Raw genomic sequence first — 22,309 nt, forward strand, 5'->3', positions numbered from 1 at the left:
TCTATCTACACAGCCCCTGTTGGACAAACCATCAGGAGCTTTGGCCTCCATTACCACCTCTATGCTGATGACACCCAGCTATACACCTCTTCCCGTGACATCTCTGCACCTTTCCTCCAAAACCTCACCAACTGTCTGTCTGCTGTCTCTAACACGATGTCCTCTCTCTACCTAAAACTAAATCTCTCTAAAACTGACTTACTGGTGTTTCCTCCTTCCACCAACCGACCTCATCCTGACATCTCCATCTCAGTGTGTGGCGCCACCATAACTCCCAAACAACATGCCCGCTGCCTTGGGGTCATATTCGACTCAGATCTCTCATTTACCCCCTACATCCAATCAGTGGCCCGAACCTGTCAGCTGCACCTCAAGAACATCTCAAGAATCCGCTCTTTTCTCACCATAGACACGCTGAAAACGCTTATCGTTGCCCTCATCCACTCACGGCTCGACTATTGCAACTCATTGCTGATCGGCCTCCCCTGCACCAGACTCTACCCTCTCCAATCCATCCTGAATGCGGCAGCCAGGCTCATATTCCTGTCCAGCCGCTACTCAGATGCCTCTGCCCTGTGCCGGTCACTGCACTAGCTGCCCGTTAAATACAGAATTCAATTTAAACTTATTACCTTCATCCACAAAGCCCTCCACAGTGCAGCGCCCCCCTATATCGCCTCCCTCATCTCAATCCATCACCCAGCCCGGGCTCTCCGCTCGGCAAACGAAACTAGACTGCACACCCCTCTAATTCGAACTTCTCACTCCCGCCTCCAAGACTTCTCCAGAGCAGCACCGGTCCTCTGGAACACACTACCAAAGAACATCCGGGCAATCCAGGACTCGAAAAACTTCAGGCGTGCTCTAAAAACGCACCTCTTCAGGGAGGCATACCGAATTCCCTAAACAAACCCCTCTGTACGCCGCCTGATAACATGCTCCCTGACTTACTGACTGCAATCCCTGCTAGCCATCATAAACCGCTCCTGCAGTCATACCGATTCTGCCATCACACGGCTAAATGTCTGACTGTTGTCTGTATATAGCATCCCTCACTCTCCATCACGCGATACTGTGCACACCTCCAGCCATTTTACCTTCTGTATCACCCTATTACTTGTAGTATGTAAGCTCGTTGGAGCAGGACCCGCACCCCTATTGTTTCCATCAACTGATTACTATGTAACCGTGGTTCTGTAATGTTTGTACTTTTGTCTTTCTGTATTCCCCCGTCTATGTAAGCGCTGCGGAATATGTTGGCGCTATACAAATAAAGATTATTATTATTATTTATTATAAGATTAGCAGGTGACATTTTCTGTATGACCTCCGCCTTACTGACAGCTGTCACATTTACTGACACTATAGGAATGTATTGCGGACCGTTTCTGAGGCGCAGCGTTTCTTTGCTATCACTGACAGCTCAGACAATCTGGTGCCATCGGCTCCACCAATCAGCGCGCAGTCCATTCATAGTAACACGATCCTGCCAACCAATCAGGTTACAGCTCCTCTCAGCCCTTTTGTGAATGAAGTCGCAGCAGTGCGGGGGTGGAGGGGGCAGAGTTGCTAGGCGACGGGACCCTATGGTCCAATAGAAACTCTTCGGACGAGCTGAACGGTTCAGAGAGCGATGAGGGGGGGAAGAAGACGGGTCGCCGTGACAACAATGATCCAATCAGACGACGGGAGTGCAATAAAAGGCAGGACTTGTTGATGGATTGGCGAATAAACCAATAAAAAACAGTGGGTTTTTAGGCCAATAAGAACGGAGAAACGGGAGAAAAAGGCGGGCTTTAGAAAACTGACGTTAGAACTGGCCTATGGGGTGGCGGGTTGTAGGCGGAGGGGGCGTGGTGACAGGCTGACAGGAGACTTATTCTTTACACACCGTGCGGCTCTTCCGGGTCTCTGTCTGTTGTGCCCAGTAACACGCAGTGCCGGGACATGGCGGCGCTCCCCGTGCCCTGCGCTGACTTTTTCTGGTATCTAGGTGTGGTAGCGGCCGCCTGGTGGGGTGTGAGGGCCGCATGGCGCTTGCTGAGTGGCGCTCGGGTCTGGGTGCTGGGGAGTGGAGCGCAGGTGGGCCCGAGGATCGGGAAATGGGCAGGTGAGTGTCTCCCAGAAGTCAGAGCGGGAAGTGCTGCTTCATCATCAGCTGTTATTACTGTCAATCACTGTGGAGATACAACACACCGAGCACTGGGGGCAGTATGTAATATACAGTGGGGGAGGGGCAGGGTATATCTTGTAATGGGGGACTGGGTCAGATGTACAGTGGGGGAGGGGCAGTGGATATTACATGGAGGGAGGGTCTGATGTACAGTGGGGGAGGGGCAGTGGATATTACATGGAGGGAGGGTCTGATGTACAGTGGGGGAGGGGCAGTGGATATTACATGGAGGGAGGGTCTGATGTACAGTGGGGGAGGGGCAGTGGATATTGCATGGAGGGAGGGTCTGATGTACAGTGGGGGAGGGGCAGTGGATAATACATGGAGGGAGGGTCTGATGTACAGCGGGGGAGGGGCAGTGGATAATATTACATGGAGGGAGGGTCTGATGTACAGCGGGGGAGGGGCAGTGGATAATATTACATGGAGGGAGGGTCTGATGTACAGTGGATGATATTACATGGAGGGAGGGTCTGATGTACAGTGGGGGAGGGGCAGTGGATGATATTACATGGAGGGAGGGTCTGATGTACAGTGGGGGAGGGGCAGTGGATGATATTACATGGAGGGAGGGTCTGATGTACAGTGGAGGAGGGGCAGTGGATGATATTACATGGAGGGAGGGTCTGATGTACAGTGGAGGAGGGGCAGTGGATGATATTACATGGAGGGAGGGTCTGATGTATATTACAGTGGGGAGGGGCAGTGTATAATATCACACGGCGGGAGGGTCTGATGTACAGTGGGAGAGGGGCAGTGTATGTTATATGGGGGGGAGGGTCTGATCTACTGGGGGGGGGGTGAGGGTATGATATAATACATGGGAGGGGATGGGGTCTGATGTACAGTGGGGGAGGGGCCAGTATATTACGTGGGGAGGAGGGGATGGTGTCTGATGTACAGTGGGGGAAGGGCAGAGTCTGATATATTACGTGGGGAGGAGGGGACAGGGTCTGATGTACAGTGTGGGAGGGGCAGTGTATGATATTACATGTGGGGAAGGGTATGATATACTATGTGGGGGAAGGAGGCAGGGTATAATATATATTATGTGGAGGGCTGAATGAAGGTTAGTAATTATGACAGGACGGGGACTGGAGGGAATGAACGTAGAGAAAGGTAATGTGTGTGGAAGGGAAGCTGATAACATGTAGGTAAAGGAGAGCCTAAAAATGGGGTAGGAAACTGAAGTAAATGGGGTGACGGATAGTAAGAGAGGGGCTGAATGAACGTAAGGGGAGAAACTGAGGTGTAAATGGAGGAAGAAATGACATAGAGGAAGGAATAAAAAGAGAGTAGTAGCCGAGGCGTGGATGGATGAAGGAAGAGGGGAGAGACTAGGGAATGAGTGGAGGGAGGAGAGACAGGAATGAATGGAAGGAAAAGAGAAACTAATGGATGAATGGAGGCAGAAGGGAGTGACTGAGGTGTAAATGGAGGGAGGAATGAATAAAAAGAGAGTAGTAGCCGAGGCGTGGATGGATGGATGAAGGAAGAGACTAGGGAATGAGTGGAGAGAGGAGAGACAGGAATGAATGGAAGGAAAAGAGAAACTAATGGATGAATAGAGGGAGAAGAAAGTGACTGAGGCATGAATGGAAGGACAGTTGAGAGACTAAGCAATGAATAACTGGAGAGAGGAGTAGCTGATGCATGAATGAATAAATGGATGAGGGAAGACAATGAGCCATGAATGAAAGGCAGGACACAGGAGAGACTAAGGAATGAACAAATGGACAGACAAGAGAGACTGAGGCATGATTGGATGGAAGGAAACTGAAGAATGAAAGGAGGAAGGAGAGACTGAGACATAAAGAAATAAAGGCTGAGGAGTGAATGAAGGGGAGAGACTTTAAGGTGTGAATAGATAAAGCAAGAGGGGAGAAACTGACATGAATGGAAGGGCAGAAGAGAGAATAAGGAATGATTGGAAGGAGAGACTGAGGCATAATGGAAGGAAGGGGAGACTTGAGTCTTGAATGAATGGAGGGAGAAATGAGACTGACACATGAATGGAGGGGAGGAAGAAGGGAGAGGCTGAGCCAATGAATGGAGTGAGGAGATGCTGAGGCATAAATGCAGGGAGGGAGGAGAGACACACGAATGAATGGAGGGAAGGAGAAAAGGCTGAAGTATGAATGGAGGGAAAGCTGAGGCATGAATAGAAAGATAGACAAGAGACTAAGGCATGAATGGAAGGAGAGACTAAGGCATGAATGGATGGAAGAAGGAAAGACTGGCATCAATGATTGGAGGGAAGCTAGGTGGAGAGACTGAGCCATGAATTAGTAGAAAGAGAAGGGGGATAGACTGAGGCATGAATGGAGGGAAGGGGGAGAGACTGAGGCATGAATGGAGGGAAGGGGGAGAGACTGAGGCATGAATGGAGGGAAGGGGGAGAGACTGAGGCATGAATGGAGGGAAGGGGGAGAGACTGAGGCATGAATGGAGGGAAGGGGGAGAGACTGAGGCATGAATGGAGGGAAGGGGGAGAGACTGAGGCATGGAAAAGACTGAGGTATGAATGGAAGGACAGAGAAGATGTCAATGGAAGGAGAGACTGGGGCATCAATGAAAAGAGGGAAGGAGGAGAGGCTGGGGCACAAAGGAAAGGTTAAGCATTAATGAATGGAGGGGAGACTGAGGCATGAATGGAGGGGAGACTGAGGCATGAATGGAGGGGAGACTGAGGCATGAATGGAGGGAAGGAGGGGAGGCTGAGGCATGAATGGAGGGGAGGCTGAGGCATGAATGGAGGGGAGGCTGAGGCATGAATGGAGGGGAGGCTGAGGCATGAATGGAGGGATATAGGAGAAACGAAGGCCTGGATAGATGAATGAAGGAAGATGACTGAGGCATGAATAGAAAGAGTGGATCAGACTGAGGCATGAAGGAATGGATGGATAAGAAACGAATAAAGAGTCCTTCGTGGAGAGAGGAGAGACTAAGGTAAAATGAATGAAGGTAGGGAGAGAGAAGAGAGACAGAGACATGAATCAATGGAAGGACAGAGGAGAGACCAAGGAATGAATGGAGAGAGGAGTAGCTGCGGTGTGAATGAAGAAAGAGGGGAGAGACTGAGGCATAAATAGAAGGGCACAGAAGAGACTAAGGAGGGAGGAGAGAGTGAGGCATGAATGAATTGACAGAATGAATGAATGGGAGAGACTGAGCTGTAAATAAATGGAGGGAAGGTAAAGAGACTGAGATATGAATGGAGGGAAGGAACAGAGACAGAGGGAATCTGACGATGTAGACAATGCAACCACCAAATGTGCAGCATGGGGCTCGTCCTGGAGCACAAATACTGCTTCCTACCCCTCAGCCTGTTACTGTTGGACATTCCCCCTTTCCAAAGGGTCTCTCTGGTTTTGTCAACTGCTATTAACAAGGGGGGGGAGGAATGAATAAGGCCCATGAGCCTTTAGCTATGCCCCCGCCCCCGCCCCCAAGTATAAGCACTTTGCAGTGGTCCTCCTGCTGGGCTAAGTTACTTTAAAGGGCTTGTCCAGTGTAGAAGACACCATGTTTATACACCCTATTAGGAAATGGAGGGAGGAGAGGCTGAGACAGGCATACGTGAATGGAGGGAGGAGAGGCTCAGGTGGAGGAAGGAGAAGCTGAGTCAGGCATGAATGAATGGAGGGAGGGGGGTTGCGGAGGCCGAGTCGGGCAGGGAGGGGGGGGCGCGGAGGGGGGGCGCGGAGGCCGAGTCGGGCAGGGAGGGGGGTTGCGGAGGCCGAGTCGGGCAGGGAGGGGGGGGCGCGGAGGCCGAGTCGGGCGCGGAGGGGGGGCGCGGAGGCCGAGTCGGGCAGGGAGGGGGGTTGCGGAGGCCGAGTCGGGCAGGGAGGGGGGGGCGCGGAGGCCGAGTCGGGCAGGGAGGGGGGGGCGCGGAGGCCGAGTCGGGCAGGGAGGGGGGGGCGCGGAGGCCGAGTCGGGCAGGGAGGGGGGGGCGCGGAGGCCGAGTCGGGCAGGGAGGGGGGGGCGCGGAGGCCGAGTCGGGCAGGGAGGGGGGGGCGCGGAGGCCGAGTCGGGCAGGGAGGGGGGGGCGCGGAGGCCGAGTCGGGCAGGGAGGGGGGGGCGCGGAGGCCGAGTCGGGCGCGGAGGGGGGGGCGCGGAGGCCGAGTCGGGCAGGGAGGGGGGGGGGGGGGGCGCGGAGGCCGAGTCGGGCGTGGAGGGGGGGGCGCGGAGGCCGAGTCGGGCAGGGAGGGGGGGGGGCGCGGAGGCCGAGTCGGGCGCGGAGGGGGGGGGCGCGGAGGCCGAGGCGGGCGCGGAGGGGGGGCGCGGAGGCCGAGGCGGGGCGCGGAGGCCGAGGGGGGGGGCGCGGAGGCCGAGGCGGGCGCGGAGGGGGGGCGCGGAGGCCGAGGCGGAGGGCGGGCGGGGAGGCCGAGGCGGGCGCGGAGGGGGGGCGCGGAGGCCGAGGCGGAGGGCGGGCGGGGAGGCCGAGGCGGGCGCGGAGGGCGGGCGGGGAGGCCGAGGCGGGCGCGGAGGGGGGGGCGCGGAGGGGGGGGCGGGCGCGGAGGGCGGGCGGGGGGAAGGCGGAGGGGGGCGGGGGGAAGGCCGAGTCGGGCGGGGAGGGGGGGGTTGAGTCGGGCATGAATGGGAGGGGGGGGGTTTGAGTCAGGCATGAATTAATGAATGAATGGAGGGCGGGAAGGGAGGCTGAGACAGGAATGAATGAATGAATGGAGGGAAGGGAGGCTGAGACAGGCATGAATGGAGGAAGGAAAGGGAGACTGAGACAGGCATGAATGAATAGAGAGGGAAGGGAGGGTGAGACAGGCATGAATGGAGGGAGGGAAGGGAGGCTGAGACAGGCATGAATGAATGGAGGGAGGGAGGGAAGGGAGGCTGAGTCAGGCATGAATGGAGGGAGAAGATCGAAGTCAAAGGAGAACGCCAAGCACCTTTAAACGGTGATTAGTATGGTATAGTATAATAACTCACCTGGTGCCAGACATGTCACCCTAAGGTGATCATGTCAGCACCCAACATCCTGGTAAGCTTATAAAGGTTTCTTTTATCCAGAAATCAGTAAATCAATCGATCAACGTAATCCAGATTACTGGAGAGCTGCAGGTCATAAAAATACTCCGTTCCTCATCAGAGGTCGGATAATAAATAGATGGTAGAAAGAAAAAAAGCTATAGACCTGCGCTACTTCATTAGTAAGAGACAGATTATAGGTCTCAGAAAAAATAGTGAATGGAAGGAGGGAAGGGAGGCTGAGAAAGGCATGAATGAATGAATGAATGAATGGAGGAAGGAAAGGGAGGCTGAAACAGGTATGAATGAATGAATGGGGGGAGGGTAGGGAGGCTGAGACAGGCATGAATGAATGAATGGAGGGAAGGAAGGCTGAGACGCATGAATAGAGGGAAGCAAGGGAGGCTGAGACAGGCATGAATGAATGAATGGAGGGAAGGGAGGCTGAGACAGGCATGAATGGAGGGAGGGAGGGAAGGGAGGCTGAGAAATGCATGAATGAATGTAAGGGAGGGAAGGGAGGCTGAGACAGGCATGAATGAATGAATGGAGGGAGGGTAGGGAGGCTGAGACAGGCATGAATGAATGGAAGGAGGGAAGGAAGGCTGAGACAGGCATGACTAGAGGGAAGGAAGGGAGGCTGAGACAGGCATGAATGAATGGAGGGAGGGAAGGGAGGCTGAGACAGGCGTGAATGAAGGGAGGCTGAGACAGGCATGAATCGAGGGAGGAAAGGGAGGCTGAGACAGGCATTAATGAATGGAGGAAGGGAAGGGAGGCTGAGACAGGCTTGAATGGAGGGAGGGAAGGGAGGCTGAGACAGGCATGGAGGGAGGGAAGGGAGGCTGAGACAGGCATGGAGGGAGGGAAGGGAGGCTGAGACAGGCATGAATAGAGGGGGGGAATGGAGGCTGAGACAGGCATGAATAGAGGGGGGGAATGGAGGCTGAGACAGGCATGAATAGAGGGGGGGGGAATGGAGGCTGAGACAGGCATGAATAGAGGGAGGGAATGGAGGCTGAGACAGGCATGAATAGAGGGAGGGAATGGAGGCTGAGACAGGCATGAATGGAGGGAGGGAATGGAGGCTGAGACAGGCATGAATGGAGGGAGGGAATGGAGGCTGAGACAGGCATGAATGGAGGGAGGGAATGGAGGCTGAGACAGGCATGAATGGAGGGAGGGAATGGAAGCTGAGACAGGCATGAATGGAGGGAGGGAATGGAGGCTGAGACAGGCATGAATGGAGGGAGGGAATGGAGGCTGAGACAGGCATGAATGGAGGGAGGGAATGGAGGCTGAGACAGGCATGAATGGAGGCTGAGACAGGCATGAATGGAGGGAGGGAATGGAGGCTGAGACAGGCATGAATGGAGGGAGGGAATGGAGGCTGAGACAGGCATGAATGGAGGGAGGGAATGGAGGCTGAGACAGGCATGAATGGAGGGAGGGAATGGAGGCTGAGACAGGCATGAATGGAGGGAGGGAAGGGAGGCTGAGACAGGCATGAATGGTGGGAGGGAAGGGAGGCTGAGACAGGCATGAATGGTGGGAGGGAAGGGAGGCTGAGACAGGCATGAATGGAGGGAGGGAAGGGAGGCTGAGACAGGCATGAATGGAGGGAGGGAAGGGAGGCTGAGACAGGCATGGAGGGAGGGAAGGGAGGCTGAGACAGGAATGAATGAAGGGAAGGGAGGCTGAGACAGGCATGGAGGGAGGGAAGGGAGGCTGAGACAGGCATGGAGGGAGAGCAGGGAGGCTGAGACAGGCATGGAGGGAGAGAAGGGAGGCTGAGACAGGCATGGAGGGAGAGAAGGGAGGCTGAGACAGGCATGGAGGGAGAGAAGGGAGGCTGAGACAGGCATGGAGGGAGGGAAGGGAGGCTGAGACAGGAATGAATGGAGGGAAGGGAGGCTGAGACAGGAATGAATGGAGGGAAGGGAGGCTGAGACAGGCATGGAGGGAGGGAAGGGAGGCTGAGACAGGAATGAATGGAGGGAAGGGAGGCTGAGACAGGCATGGAGGGAGGAAAGGGAGGCTGAGTCAGACATGGAGGGAGGGAAGGGAGGCTGAGTCAGACATGGAGGGAGGGAAGGGAGGCTGAGTCAGGCATGGAGGGAGGGAAGGGAGGCTGGGAAGGGCATGGAGGGAGGGAAGGGAGGCTGGGAAGGGCATGAATGGAAAGAGTGTGAGGCTGAGGCAGAAATGAATGGAAGGAGGGGGGGTGCTGAGGCAGAAATTGAAGGAGGGGGGGGGGGTGCGGAGGCAGAAATGAATGGAAAGAGGGGGGTGGGGTGTGGAGGCAGAAATGAATGGAAGGAGGGGGGTGCTGAGGCAGAAATGAATGGAAGGAGGGAGTATAGGCTGAAACAGGCATACCTGAATGGAAGGAGAGGAGATACTGATATATGAATGAATGGAGGTAGAGACTTGAGGCATGTTTATACACCCATATAGGGAATACTGAATTTACAGATTGGCATCTTCTATTGAGAATGTTAAGGTCCTGGCCAAGTGGAGCAGTTACGAAGAACGTCCTTCTAGGGGAGCTGTCCTGTATTACAGCGGCAGCCCAGCGGATCGCAGCTGATCAGCTATTGATGACCTATCCTGAACATAGGTCATCAACAGTATTTGCCTGGAAAATAGCTTTAAAATAAGCTCATCAGAGTGTCACTCTACTGGGACCCCCTGCGATCAGCTGTAATACATGGTAGTAAACGTTATATTCCCTGCAGTGCCTCCCCAGGAGAAATGAAGTATTACACAGTGCCCATTTACATCAATGGGTTGCCCGTGTAATACAGAATAGCTCCTGCAGAGAGATGTTCTTTGTAACTGCTGTCCACTTTGGCCAAAACACGAACCCGTCAATAAACCCAGAATTCCCTAATCGAATGTACAAACATGGTGTCTTCTACACCAGGGGAGCCCTTTAAACCCCAAAATACTAACAAGTCTTACTCTGGGGGGCAAGAAAAGTAGGGATTGCCCAAAGCGGAGAACTCCTTTTAATTAAAGGGGATTTCCAGTCTTGTATAAATGACGTTTATTGTATCATGAAACATTTAAAATTCTAATAAACTCTTTCATCCTTTCACTATTTAAAGATTTCAACTTGCTGTCAGTGAATAGAAATATACTTGTTTAGAGTCTGAAAACTCATGCTGAGCTAGTCCCGCTTGCACTGTTACAATACATCGGTCATCATTAGTTAATCGGCGGCGGGGGTCTGCCACTCAGGACTCCTGGTGATCAGCTGTAGTCAGAGTGTATGGAGCTGGAAGCTTACAGCGCTGCACACATTGCAGTCGCCCGGGTTGGTATGGAATTGACTTCAGTGAGAGCAGTGCTTGCAATAGTCTTCCTGCTCCATATACACTGACCCTGGCCCAGCTGATCTCCAGGGGTTCTGAGTGGCAGACGCCGCTGATTAACTATTGATGGCCTATCCTGAGTATAGATCACCAACAGTTCCGTCCTTTTAAAAGGGTTATCCCACAATCTAAAGTTATCCCCAGTCCATAGGACAGGTAATAACTATATGATTGCTGCTGCTGAGTCCCCACTGACCCTGAGAACAGGGACCCCATGTCGCCATCTTCTAGGTTTCTCCCACTCACAGTGACATAAGACTTAATGGAGTGCTGGCCATGCAAGCGCGACCGCCACTACATGCATTTCAATGGGGCTGACGGAAGTTGCCGAGTGCTTTGTACTTGGTTATCTCCGACATTCCCATTGAAAGCGAATGGAGCGGCACTATGCATGCCTGACGCTGCTCCACTCCACTCCATCTCCTCATTGCAGTGGGTGCAATAAGCCCACGGGACCCTCATTCTCAGAATCGGTGGAGGTGTTAGTGACAAGACCCCCGTTCTAAAGTTATCCCCTATGCACTTTATGATTTTGGGACAACCTCGTGAACTCGCACAGTATTGTCTACACTGATACATTGTAGCAACACCACCAAGTTGCTAAAAGTCACTCTAGCATAATAATCAAGGCATCTTGAGATTTCGCTAGAGTTCTCCAAAAGCATTATTGTGGCACTGACCCAGAAAGAGCGGCTTGTACTGTAGATTGTGGTATTGACCTTCCATTTCTATGGATGCACTCTGTTGATAAATACTGTATAGCAAGTTTGTGCATTATTTTCTTGGTTACCATCGAAAGTCTTTCTAGTGGTAGATAAAATCTCAGTGGAGCATTTGTGTTCTGTATGGAAATTCTTGGCCAATGACTTATTCTCCTTCATTACCGTAGACTGTCAGTGTAGCGTTGTCCTCTTAGTGGGTCGACATCGTAAGTAAGGGTCCCTCACTTAGCACCCCCTTCTTAATATCCAAGGGCCTCTACATAGAACGACCCTAGCTATGGAAGACGGCATTCTACCAGGCTTCATGTAACATAGTTGCCTCTGCAACCCGAGCAACGGCGATCAGCTCAATGTGGGTGGAGCTGGCGCATAGAAATTGGGGTATAAATCCAATAAGAAGGAAAGGCGCCGCGGCCGGGGGTTTTAAAATGGGTACCAAGCTGCACAAATTGTAGTAATTAGGAGATTTTGTGCCAATATAAAGTGTGGAAGTTCAGTTTGGCGTCGTTTATTGAAATCTCCAACTAGTATGATGGGCACTTGTGTATCGACACTCATGTTTTCTCTGAGCTTCTTTGTAATCTCGGAATAAGCCACCACCATTCCGCTTCCCGCCCCCGAACAGCAGCATTTCCAAATGAGAGATGGAGACATGATGCTCGGCCGCCTTAAGTTTGAGACTAGAGATGAGCGAGTATACTTGCTAAGGCACATTACTTGAGCGAGTAGTGCCTTAGCCAAGTATCTCCCCACTCGTCTCTAAAGATTCAGGGGCCAGCGCAGGTGACAGGTGAGTTGCGGCGGGGAGAGAGGGAGAGAGAGATCTCCCCGGTCTCCCCCGCCGCCCCCCGTTGGTCCCCGAATCTTTAGAGACGAGCGGGGAGATACTCGGCTAAGGCACTACTCGCTCGAGTAATGTGCCTTAGCGAGTATACTCGCTCATCTCTATTTGAGACGTTTTCGATAAACTTTTTGACGTTGGGCATTAGTGATGTTATAGGTTTAATTCTCCCGCTCTATCCTCTCAAATGTTATTTTGATAATCTTGAAGCCATTTCTTAGCATCCGTCGCAACATTTTGCGATAAAGTTTTTGCACCACTTCGCGCCACAATTTTCTCTAATGTTCACGATTTGCTTTTTTTTCCCCCGCAGTATACTTGTAGAACTCACTGAGACAAATCCGATGCCACGCTACACGTCATGATAGCACGCCGGAGGCCAGAGCTACATTAATTTTTAGCCACGCAACTATCTCAGTGCCTCATGATGGCGGCACTATTGCATCATCGGATAACGCCATACCGGGGTCAGACTCTTGCTCGTAGGTACTTAGGGCCGTCCTCTTTACAATGAGGTATTTAACACTCTCATCGTACGCATTGTCTACAAATTATGTTCCGGCTCCGAAACTGTAGATGTATTCTGCGTCAAATCGCACCGCTGCATTTTGATGTGAAGTTTTCCTGGAAAATTTGCCCCATTTTCGCCGCATGCGGAGTTTTCAGTTGTAAATCTTTGGATAAACCATCAATAGTTTACAACTGGAAATCCTCGTTAACTCTGGGTGGGAGTTCACCCAATAACACTGCTGCGCCGGAGCGCCTTTAATTTAATTTCTCTCTTCTATGTGTGATGATCGACTTGGCGACTGCTGTACAACTACTTTTGGATAAGTGTTCCTCTCCTGTCCGGGAGGTGTATGTGGTACTGCAGGGTTAAGGATGCGTTCACACATGGCAGAACGGCTGGGGATTTACTGCAGCGAAATATTTGCACCAAAATCCGCGGCAAAACCGCATGAAAATCCGGACAATCAGTGTGGTTCTGCATCAGACTTCACCCAGTCAATGGAAAGTGTTAAATCTGCTGCTGATCCGCTTTGTGTGAAATGTGGACTGTAATATCCGCCAGTGCACGAATAACCTCGGCATGTTGGTCATCGCTGCGCTCCGGAGAATTGGAGGATTTTAGTTAGTAGTTCCAATTGGTTCTATTAAGTACAAGAAGGAAGAACTGAGAGGAAAGTGGCTTTTTATCTCTATTTTGTTTCCATTTACCTGTACATAATACAGACTCACAGAAACAGGCTTATTCCAGAACACATTAACCCCTCAGTTACCGGACTATATTGTGCCTTAATCACTGCATGCCCTATTTCGGTGGGTATTCTCAGACCAAAATCAGCAAATGCAATATCTGGCCCAGAAACTCGGCCCGATATTGCGCTCGTCGGCGTGCGTTTTACCTGCTGATGTGGGGCGATTTCGAGGCCAGAAAAACGCCTCCCATAGTTCTTTGAAATTCCGATCCTCTCGCGCAACTTTCACGTGCAATAGAGGATTGGAAGTGTTTCCCATTGATTGCAATGGGGCACATTTTTCCACCTCTAAAAACGGCGACATAAAGCACCAGCTAGGCCGCGGCTTTCTGCTCCGGGTACGCACATGTATACTCATGGATCTGCATGTGGATTTAGCTCTTTTTAATGGGCAAATCCTCGTGCAGAATCAACCTCAAGAGGCGGCGACTTTTTTTTTTTTAATTCTACATACAGAATTGAAACCTGCGCCGTAGCCGGTCGTGTAAATATATTTTTTTTGAAAAGATACCCTATGATGTGTCACATCCGCGTCCCCTTAATTTTACTGGAAATATATATGCTACAGATTAAGGCCGAGCCGACACGGCCGTAAGCGGAATCTGCTTGCACAGACCCACAGTGGATTCCAGCTGTGAGCTGGACCGTGGCGCTGCGTACAGCCGCGTATGGCGGTGATATTGTACTGCGCATGACCGCATACACACACTGGCGGTCACGCACAGTACACTTTTGCTTGATGTTTCCCGTGCCGTTGCTTGGCAATGATGCGGATACCTGCAGCCCATACGCAATGCAATTGCGTATGAGCTGCGGGTATATCCGTGACCATAGAGAAGAATGGCTCTATGTTGTAGTTTACAACTGGACGTCCCCGTTAGCCCTGGGTGAAGGGTCACCCTATTACATCTTCATTAATGTTTCATTTTCGCCATTAATGTCATTTCTTTTATTACAAGCAGACTGCATTGATCTCTTCTATGTGTGATGATCTACTTGGCGACTGTTCTACAACTACTTTTGATAAGAGTTTTCATCCTCTACCTGTCCGGGAGGTATATATGTGGTATTGCAGGGTTAAGGATTAGAGATGAGCGAACGTACTCGTTTAGGGCGATTTCGCACTCGAGCATCGCTTTTTTCGAGTAACTGACTACTCAGGCGAAAAGATTCGGGGGGGCGGTGTGGTGGAGCGGGGGGTAGCAGGGGGAAACAGGAGGGAGCTCTCCCTCTCTCTTCCCCCACTCCCCACTGCAACCCCCCGCTCACCCCCGGCGCCCCCCGAATCTTTTCGCCCGAGTAGTCAGTTTCTTGAAAAAAAAAAAAGCGATGCTCGAGTGCGAAATCGCCCTAAACGAGTATGTTCACTCATCTCTATTAAGGATGCGTTCGCACATAGCAGAACGGCTGGGGATTTTCCACAGCAGAAAATTTGCACCAAAATCCGCAACAAAACTGTGTGAAAATCCGGACCTTTAGTGTGACTCCGTACCGGACAATGGAAAGGATTATACCTGCTGCTGGCACTACAATGCGCTTTGTGTGAAATGTGGACTGTAATATCCGCCAGTGCACCAATAACCTCGGCATGTTGGTCATCGCTGCGCTCCGGAGAATTGGAGGATTTTAGTTAGTAGTTCCAATTGGTTCTATTAAGTACAAGAAGGGAGAACTGAGAGGAAAGTGGCTTTTTATCTCTATTTTGTTTCCATTTGCCTGTACATAATACAGACTCACAGAAACAGACTTATCCCAAAACACATTAACCCCTCGGTGACCAGACTATTACATGGTAGACACGGAGGCCTTTGTCAGGCCACCAACTACCATGGGAACCCATTGGTACCTTGTGATTGCATTGCAGGGTTCCACTGGGCAGGAGGAGGATCCCCTCCTTCTGTCATCTGCTTACATGATGCGTCTACTATTGATTATGGCATGTAAGGGGTTAAACTGCCAGTATCTGAGGTTTATGCTCTCCTAGTATATATAGTAGCCAAGCCACTGACTTAAAAGGATGTATATGCAGATTGTAAGCCTTTTTTAGTGATGACCGTACAAAGGTGTATTGACCCTTGTTTCTAAAAGGGTGTAGGCTGCCTGTCCGCGGGCCACGCAGCTTTACATAGCATTGCTATGTGAAGCGCAGCTGCAGCGTCCACGAGCGGAGAATCGTAGCAATTCTCCGCTTGCTGGATCTAAATCGCGGCATGCCACGATTCTGTGCGGTGAGCCTCTGTCAGTGCTCCCACCTGCTCCCCCCGCGGCGGAACGGTCGTGGACAGGGGGCCTTAAATATAGTGTAATCAAAGTTTTGCAACTTTCTGCTATTTGTCAGTGAATGGGAACATTCTTGTTTACATTTCAAGGCTTAGAACTATTCTTGCTTACACAACCTGAGGATGTTTTGTTACAATGTATCATCTTGGCCAGTACCCTAAGGCTGGGTTCACACGGGGTGGAATTGTCGCAGAATTTTTTGTGCGGGTTTTCTGCCGGCAACTTTTATCCCGGGATAAAGCCGCAAAGTGGACGAGATTTGCAAAAATCTCGTCCACGCGCTGCGGCCAAACCACGCTAAAATTGACATGCCGGGTGGAATTCAAAGCCGCGGCTTGTCAATTTTATCGCCGTTTCCGCTGCAGCAATCTTTCCTCTCTATGGGGAAGAGCTGGCCGCAGCGAAATAAGCCGCTTGAAAACTCGCAGGACTTCAAGCTGCGGAAATCTCCCAGAATTTCTGTGTGGTCCCACTACGGACATTCCACGAGATTTCCGACCCGTGTGATTGCAGCATAAAGGCCTCATGTCAGCGCCGTATTGGTAAAACGCTGCGAGTTTCACACTTGTGTTGGGAATTCCGCTTTTCTGCTCTGTTTGGGGAACAAGAAAGGGGATTCCCCGTGACCGAACGGGTCCGTCTTATGAGAGAACCAAACGGCCCTGAACGCACCCCTATGACTATAATGGGGGTTGTTCGGTTTACGGTCAGCTGCGGATTTTGATGCGGATCCGTTGCTGATTTCACCTTTTCTATTGAAGGGATGAGGTCTGCTGCGAGTCCGCACCAATGGTTCCACTGGGGTCATACTATACCGATGCCGCTACGTGTAAACGTGCCCTTACATTAATCAATAAGTTATATTAATCAACAATACCTGGTCTATAAATTAGACAGAATATATTTAAAAATTAATGTTAAATTAGTATATTTCCTAAATTGTTCAAAAACGTAACACTTTTCAAATGTACTTCCCCAAAACATAAAATGGAAATGTATTCATGATAAAAATGACATCATGTATTACAGCATACGGCAATTACACGTGACATATTACAATTACAGCACGTATGTACACGTGACATACGGCAGCTGAAAATAGGAAAAATGCCAAATTTTAAACATTTTCCTTAATTTTTTAAAAATAAATATCTAGTATGTGATCTCCGTCTACTTTTACCATAAAGCGCACTGTGTGACCAAAAAACAATTTATATGACTACTTGGATGTGTAAAACCGTTAGGGTGTATTTATGGAATTGACTTGTATTGGGGTTTTCAGACCTGCGGTTTTCATGCATGTGAAAAAAAACCGCATCCTGTCCCATTTTTTTGGCTCTTATTATGGACAAACCTCGCCCATTGAAGTCCATGTGAATGCATATGATGCGTATTCACTTCGCGTTTACGTATGAAATCAATGTCCCGGCTTGCGTGTTTCCTTTTTTTTGTGTGTACGTGAAAACCCCTGGTAATACGCTCACAAAAAAACTCAAGCAGGCCCAGGTCCGTAGGGAATACAGGGTTTTGGTCCATGGAAATGGTGCCTATTTACGGACCGAAAACTGCCTGTGCGAATGAGCCCTTACATTTATGTGTTGTTAAAGTGACACCAGATTTCCAAAATTTGGCATTTCCTTAAGTATAAATGGGCGGCTTCAAAGGGGTTAACAGCTATCTGCTATGAATTTACTGTCCCATAGAAGGCAATGGTGGGACCGTAGATAGAACCGGACATAGGGGACCGTGTGCGGCCTCCAATAAGGAGTAACTTTTGTCTCATTCGGGGGGATCTTTCCGTCTCTCGCTATGTTATCACAGAACAAGCAGGAATGGCGCAGCTTCTATGTAGATGGGGGTTCCTAAGGATATGAAGGTGTGATTGATTTGGAAAGGTTTACAGTCTCATTAAAACTGATGATGAGGAGAGACTTCGCGCTGCTCGGCGCCTGATAGAGCTATGCTGCGCCGCTCCCTGTAAACAGAACTCTTTGGTGCCATCTGCTGACTGTTGTGTGGAAGTGAATTTTTTTTTTTACCAAAGTGTCGTTTTTGAAAAAGGCACTTAGCAAAGTGGCTAATAGAAAGCTGAAAAGCGACGGCATATTGAATATTTGCATGATGAGGTTAATATTATAGCAAAGTTCATGGCAATAAGACTGAATGTGAAATGGAACACCACTCAAAATACAGTATTTGTTATCATTCATCTTTTGAATGGCAGTTGCTGGGGCTATAAGGTTAAAGCAAACCTCTGGGCCAGGAGAAACAAAGATGACCACACCACTGCTCTGACTGCCTGTTGCACACTGTGCATTAGTGTAAGGCACTACACCTGCCGTCATTGACCAGCGCTGTCCACACGATCAGCACTGACCAGCAAAGCAGACTTGGGACACTACATTATCATTGTATCCCCTTCATTCTCTTGATCGGTAGGGGTCCCGGAAGTCCAACTGCCACCAGTCACAAAGTAGTGCCACATTGCATCACTTTATAACCTGTTAACTCAGTTTATACCCTTTTTATTCCTGATCCCGGACGAAAGTCCCATTAAACACCGTCCAAGTATGCAATCCAGTGGATTTACCACGTCCAATTATTCTTTTTTCCAGAAGATAAGCGGCGCCGGGTGTGTATTGCAGATCTTAACCCCTCTCCCTAATAATTAACATGCACAGCTGGCTGACCTTAATGAACATGTATGCTGCAATATATGGCTGCTTGCAATCTGGGGGTTGTGCTTATATCACTGCCACAGGCCGTCATCAGCAAAGGATGGGGTGACATCCATGTCCCATCAGCTGATAACCCCGAGTCCTGCTGGGGGGGGGGGGTCTAGTCTAGCTAGGCATTTGCTGAATGGCTATCCTTGTGGCACAAAGATGGCTCGAGTCCTCCAGAATGGTCGTAGCTCCTACAGAATAGCTATGATCTGATAGAGGGGTCATGAATGGTGAAATCCCTTATATGATGTCTGAAGCCCTATAGGAGATGTCTCATTGAGACAACCATTTTAAGGAAGTTAAACTTGAGAGGGATTGCTGAACTTTGGTCCTAGATGAGAAGATCCATCCCAGATCCGACCAATGTTCCTGTATTTTTTTTTTCTACTATTAGGACACGTATGGAAATTATGACTTTCTGTCATTCTCACAATTTATATATCATTGACATCCATTGTGTTTTAACTAGGGATGAGCGAGTATACTCACTAAGGCACTACTCGCTCGAGTAATGTGCCTTAGCCGAGTATCTCCCCGCTCGTCCCGAAAGATTTGGGTGCCGCCGCGGGGCGGGGAGCTGCGGGGGAGAGCAGGGAGGAACGGAGGGGAGATCTCTCTTCCCCGCCCGCTCTGCCTCGCTCCCCGTCGCAACTCACCTGTCAGCTGCGGCGGCCCCCGAATCTTCAGGGACGAGCAGGGAGATACTCGGCTAAGGCACATTACTCGAGCGAGTAGTGCCTTAGTGAGTATACTCGCTCAGCCCTAGTTTTAACTTTTTCCAATCCACTGTCTGACGTCTAAAGACGTTCTGATTGAAGGCTGTACAGCTCCGCTGTCGGAAGACATCCGGCAGGGTATTCTTACTGTATATTAGTGGCCGCTCTGTTGTCGGGGGGCCTCTCCAGCATGTCTCATACCGCAGTACTGGCTCTAGCCAGCAGATAGCGCCATTATATAATGCCAGAAAGAGAAAGCCCCCTAGGAAACCCTGAATCCAAAAACGGATCGCAAAGGGTTAAACCTCCCGATTGTGGTGTTTTGCTCATCTTTCTGGCAGGTTTATTAATGTCCTAAATTTAGACCATATTAAACCAGATGAGATGGGCAAAAACTGCGGCAAACTTAATACCAGGGATACGCTGTATGATAAAGTTGGAGCTTCTTGCTAGAGGAGTTGGACACTTTTCCCTGGTAATATAACAAACATATCCCTAGAGCTCCGTTCTCCTGACAGGGGTCGTAGGAAGAGGCTCCTTTTGACCTCCTTTGGGTTAGTATTCCAAATTGTGAGCCTGACTGCAGAAAGTAGGTCTTAAGGGCTTATTAACATGAGTATTTTTGGTCCGTGCGCGACTGTGTTTGTAACTGGACAGCACAAGGATCCATTAAGGTCAATTGTAACTTTTTTTTCCACTAACCTATAGTCCATATACAGTGTATAAGCAAAGAAGGTAGTCTGCAGTGTGCCCCGTTCTGGTCCGTATCGTGGATGAGATCGGGACAAATTGGACAGCACACGTATGGCTGTCAATGTGTTGTCCGATGAGAGTTGCGCCTGAGATTCTTGGGCACAACTTGCATCCACTTGTCTGAATGAGGCTGGGGGCACAGGAGAGGCTGGGGGCACAGGAGAGGCTGGGGGCACAGGAGAGGCTGGAGGCTGTGCTGTGCGCAGCAGCATGCCGTATGTCACAGGCGACGTACGCTCCAGCGACTGACTGACGCTCATCATCTAGCACCCTTAAGATGATTCAGTGACCACACAAGACTATGCAGATTTGTGGTCGTCACCCAGTGTGTTCATTGAAGTTGCCCCAGGTCCCACTCCTGATACCCCAGCATACAGGGGAAGCTGCAGCCGGTGAGACCTTTCCGCTGCAGCGGGGGGTGTAGTATCAGGTTATATGTTCACACGGGGCAGATTTTCCACGGATTTACTGTGCTTTAACAATTGCGCAGCTTCAGTTGCAGACTTGGCTGCAGATTATCTGCATATTTTCCATGCTGAAATTCTGCTGTGCAAAATCCGCACCAAATCTTCAGCTACCGTTGCGGTTTAGCGCAAATTTACTGCAAATTTTGTCCTCTCTATTGAAGCCTGTGGCCGAAATCTGCAGAAAATCCACCCAAAGCCGGGTGCTATAATTCGCATGTAGATCCAGGATCCGCACCACGGGACGATCTCCGCAGTGTGCGGGCGAAATGTTGAAAATCTCATCCACTTTATTACTGCTGTAAGAATCGTTTTTCTATGTGGGGAGTCCCGTCTGCAGCTAATTCTGCCCCGTGTGAACTTGGCCTCGGGGTGCGTTCGCATGTAGCAGCCCAAAAAATCCACAGCACGTCGGGACCAAAAATCGTGCAGATTTTGCTGCGGATCCCTACTAGATTTCACCCACTCCACTTAAATTGAAGCGATGAAATCTGCTGCGATTCACACTAAATCAGCTACTAAATTGTGTGGATTTTTGTGCTGATTTGCTGTGGATTTTTCCCACTGCTGAAAAATCCGCGGCAAATCCGTTACACAAATGGCGATCCTGTATTTAGGTCAACGCCACACTGACCGTCCAGACGAGAACCGCCCTTACAGAGCGTCTCCATTCCACCCACCGGATGGCGGGGCCTGCCCGGGAAGCATGATGGGAGATGTGAACAGGAGACGCCATTCTTTTATACATTATTCGCACGGTACAGGTCTTAGCCGCAGCCGGGATTGGTCGTTCCTTTCTGAATGTCGCATGCCTGGGACCCATGAATGGCTTTGTGTGCGATGGCGTAGAAGCAACCCTATGCAGAGGGGGCAGTATTGGCACTTGTGACCCCCTCCAGCACCTGATTGGCATTGAGGTGCCCCCGTTAATGTACCCCACTGCCGCTGTCCCTTTGCGTGTTCTGCTCCTGTAGATCTCGCCGCTTGCAGGACGTCCTTTTTTTCCATTAATGTGCACCAAAGCAGAATTTATGAATCGTTTTGCCTTTGCTTTTTATCAATTGGAGTGGGTGCCATTCATGTGCGGGGGAACATTGGGCTGGATGTAATCTCTTCACTGAGCGCTGGCCTCATGTGTAAACGGTGACTTGATGTGACGGAGCCCTAGAGAGGCCTGGTCATGTGACACTGGCATTGGCTCGTACACGTGCGGCGAGGGGGGATAGGTGGGGGAGCGGGAGGGAGTAGCTGTAGATTACAGTCTACTTATTCCCATTTACTGGCCACAGGCTCTTTCTGTATCTCCGCGCTTCCTGGGAAGTGAACGTAGGTCATCGCTTCTGTACTTTTCCAGAACAACTTAGTAGAAAGTGATAGGAAGTGAGTGCTGCTGGGTAATGCCCGGTACCCACGGGTGCACCCCTCCTCTCTTTCCTTTTTACTGATTTACTCTGATTATGCCATAAAATTCCTTTTAGTCCGGCATCAAGTGGACCATATAGGTGCCGGACGATTACATATGGATTATTGAATGCTGGGTGAAAGGAATTTTATGCTCTTCAGGGCAGTTTACTAGCCAGTTGACTTTGGCATGGAGAAGGAGAGCTGCAGAGAATGCTGGGGGATTTCAACTGTGAAGCCCGAAGAATAGTGAATACAGCTCGTGAGTACACAGTGACCCACTAGCAGAATAGAATAAACCCATCGTTTAATAGAATAATCCAGAGCTGCACTCACTATTCTGCTGATGATGTCACTGTGTACATACATTACTTATCCTGTACTGATCCTGAGTTACATCCTGTATTATACCCCAGAGCTGCACTCACTATTCTGCTGATGATGTCGCTGTGTACATACATTACTTATCCTGTACTGATCCCGAGTTACATCCTGTATTATACTCCAGAGCTGCACTCACTATTCTGCTGGTGGAGTCACTGTGTACATACATTACTTATCCTGTACTGATCCTGGGTTACATCCTGTATTATACTCCAGAGCTGCACTCA

At 50.4% G+C, this 22,309-nt stretch overlaps 1 protein-coding gene across 1 annotated transcript in view; it reads left to right on the forward strand.

Moving 5' to 3' along the window:
* The first annotated feature begins 1,868 nt into the window (after positions 1 to 1,868).
* HSD17B12 (hydroxysteroid 17-beta dehydrogenase 12) overlaps positions 1,869 to 22,309 on the forward strand; it is a 99,139-nt gene continuing 78,698 nt past the window's right edge. Inside the window, exon 1 of the mRNA XM_066583462.1 lies at positions 1,869 to 2,110. Coding sequence (XP_066439559.1) covers positions 1,948 to 2,110 — 163 coding nt within the window. The 5' untranslated portion in view covers positions 1,869 to 1,947. The remainder of the gene's footprint in view (positions 2,111 to 22,309) is intronic.

The sequence above is a fragment of the Eleutherodactylus coqui genome, chromosome 11, assembly GCF_035609145.1.
Source record: "Eleutherodactylus coqui strain aEleCoq1 chromosome 11, aEleCoq1.hap1, whole genome shotgun sequence".
NCBI classification, from domain to species: domain Eukaryota; kingdom Metazoa; phylum Chordata; class Amphibia; order Anura; family Eleutherodactylidae; genus Eleutherodactylus; species Eleutherodactylus coqui.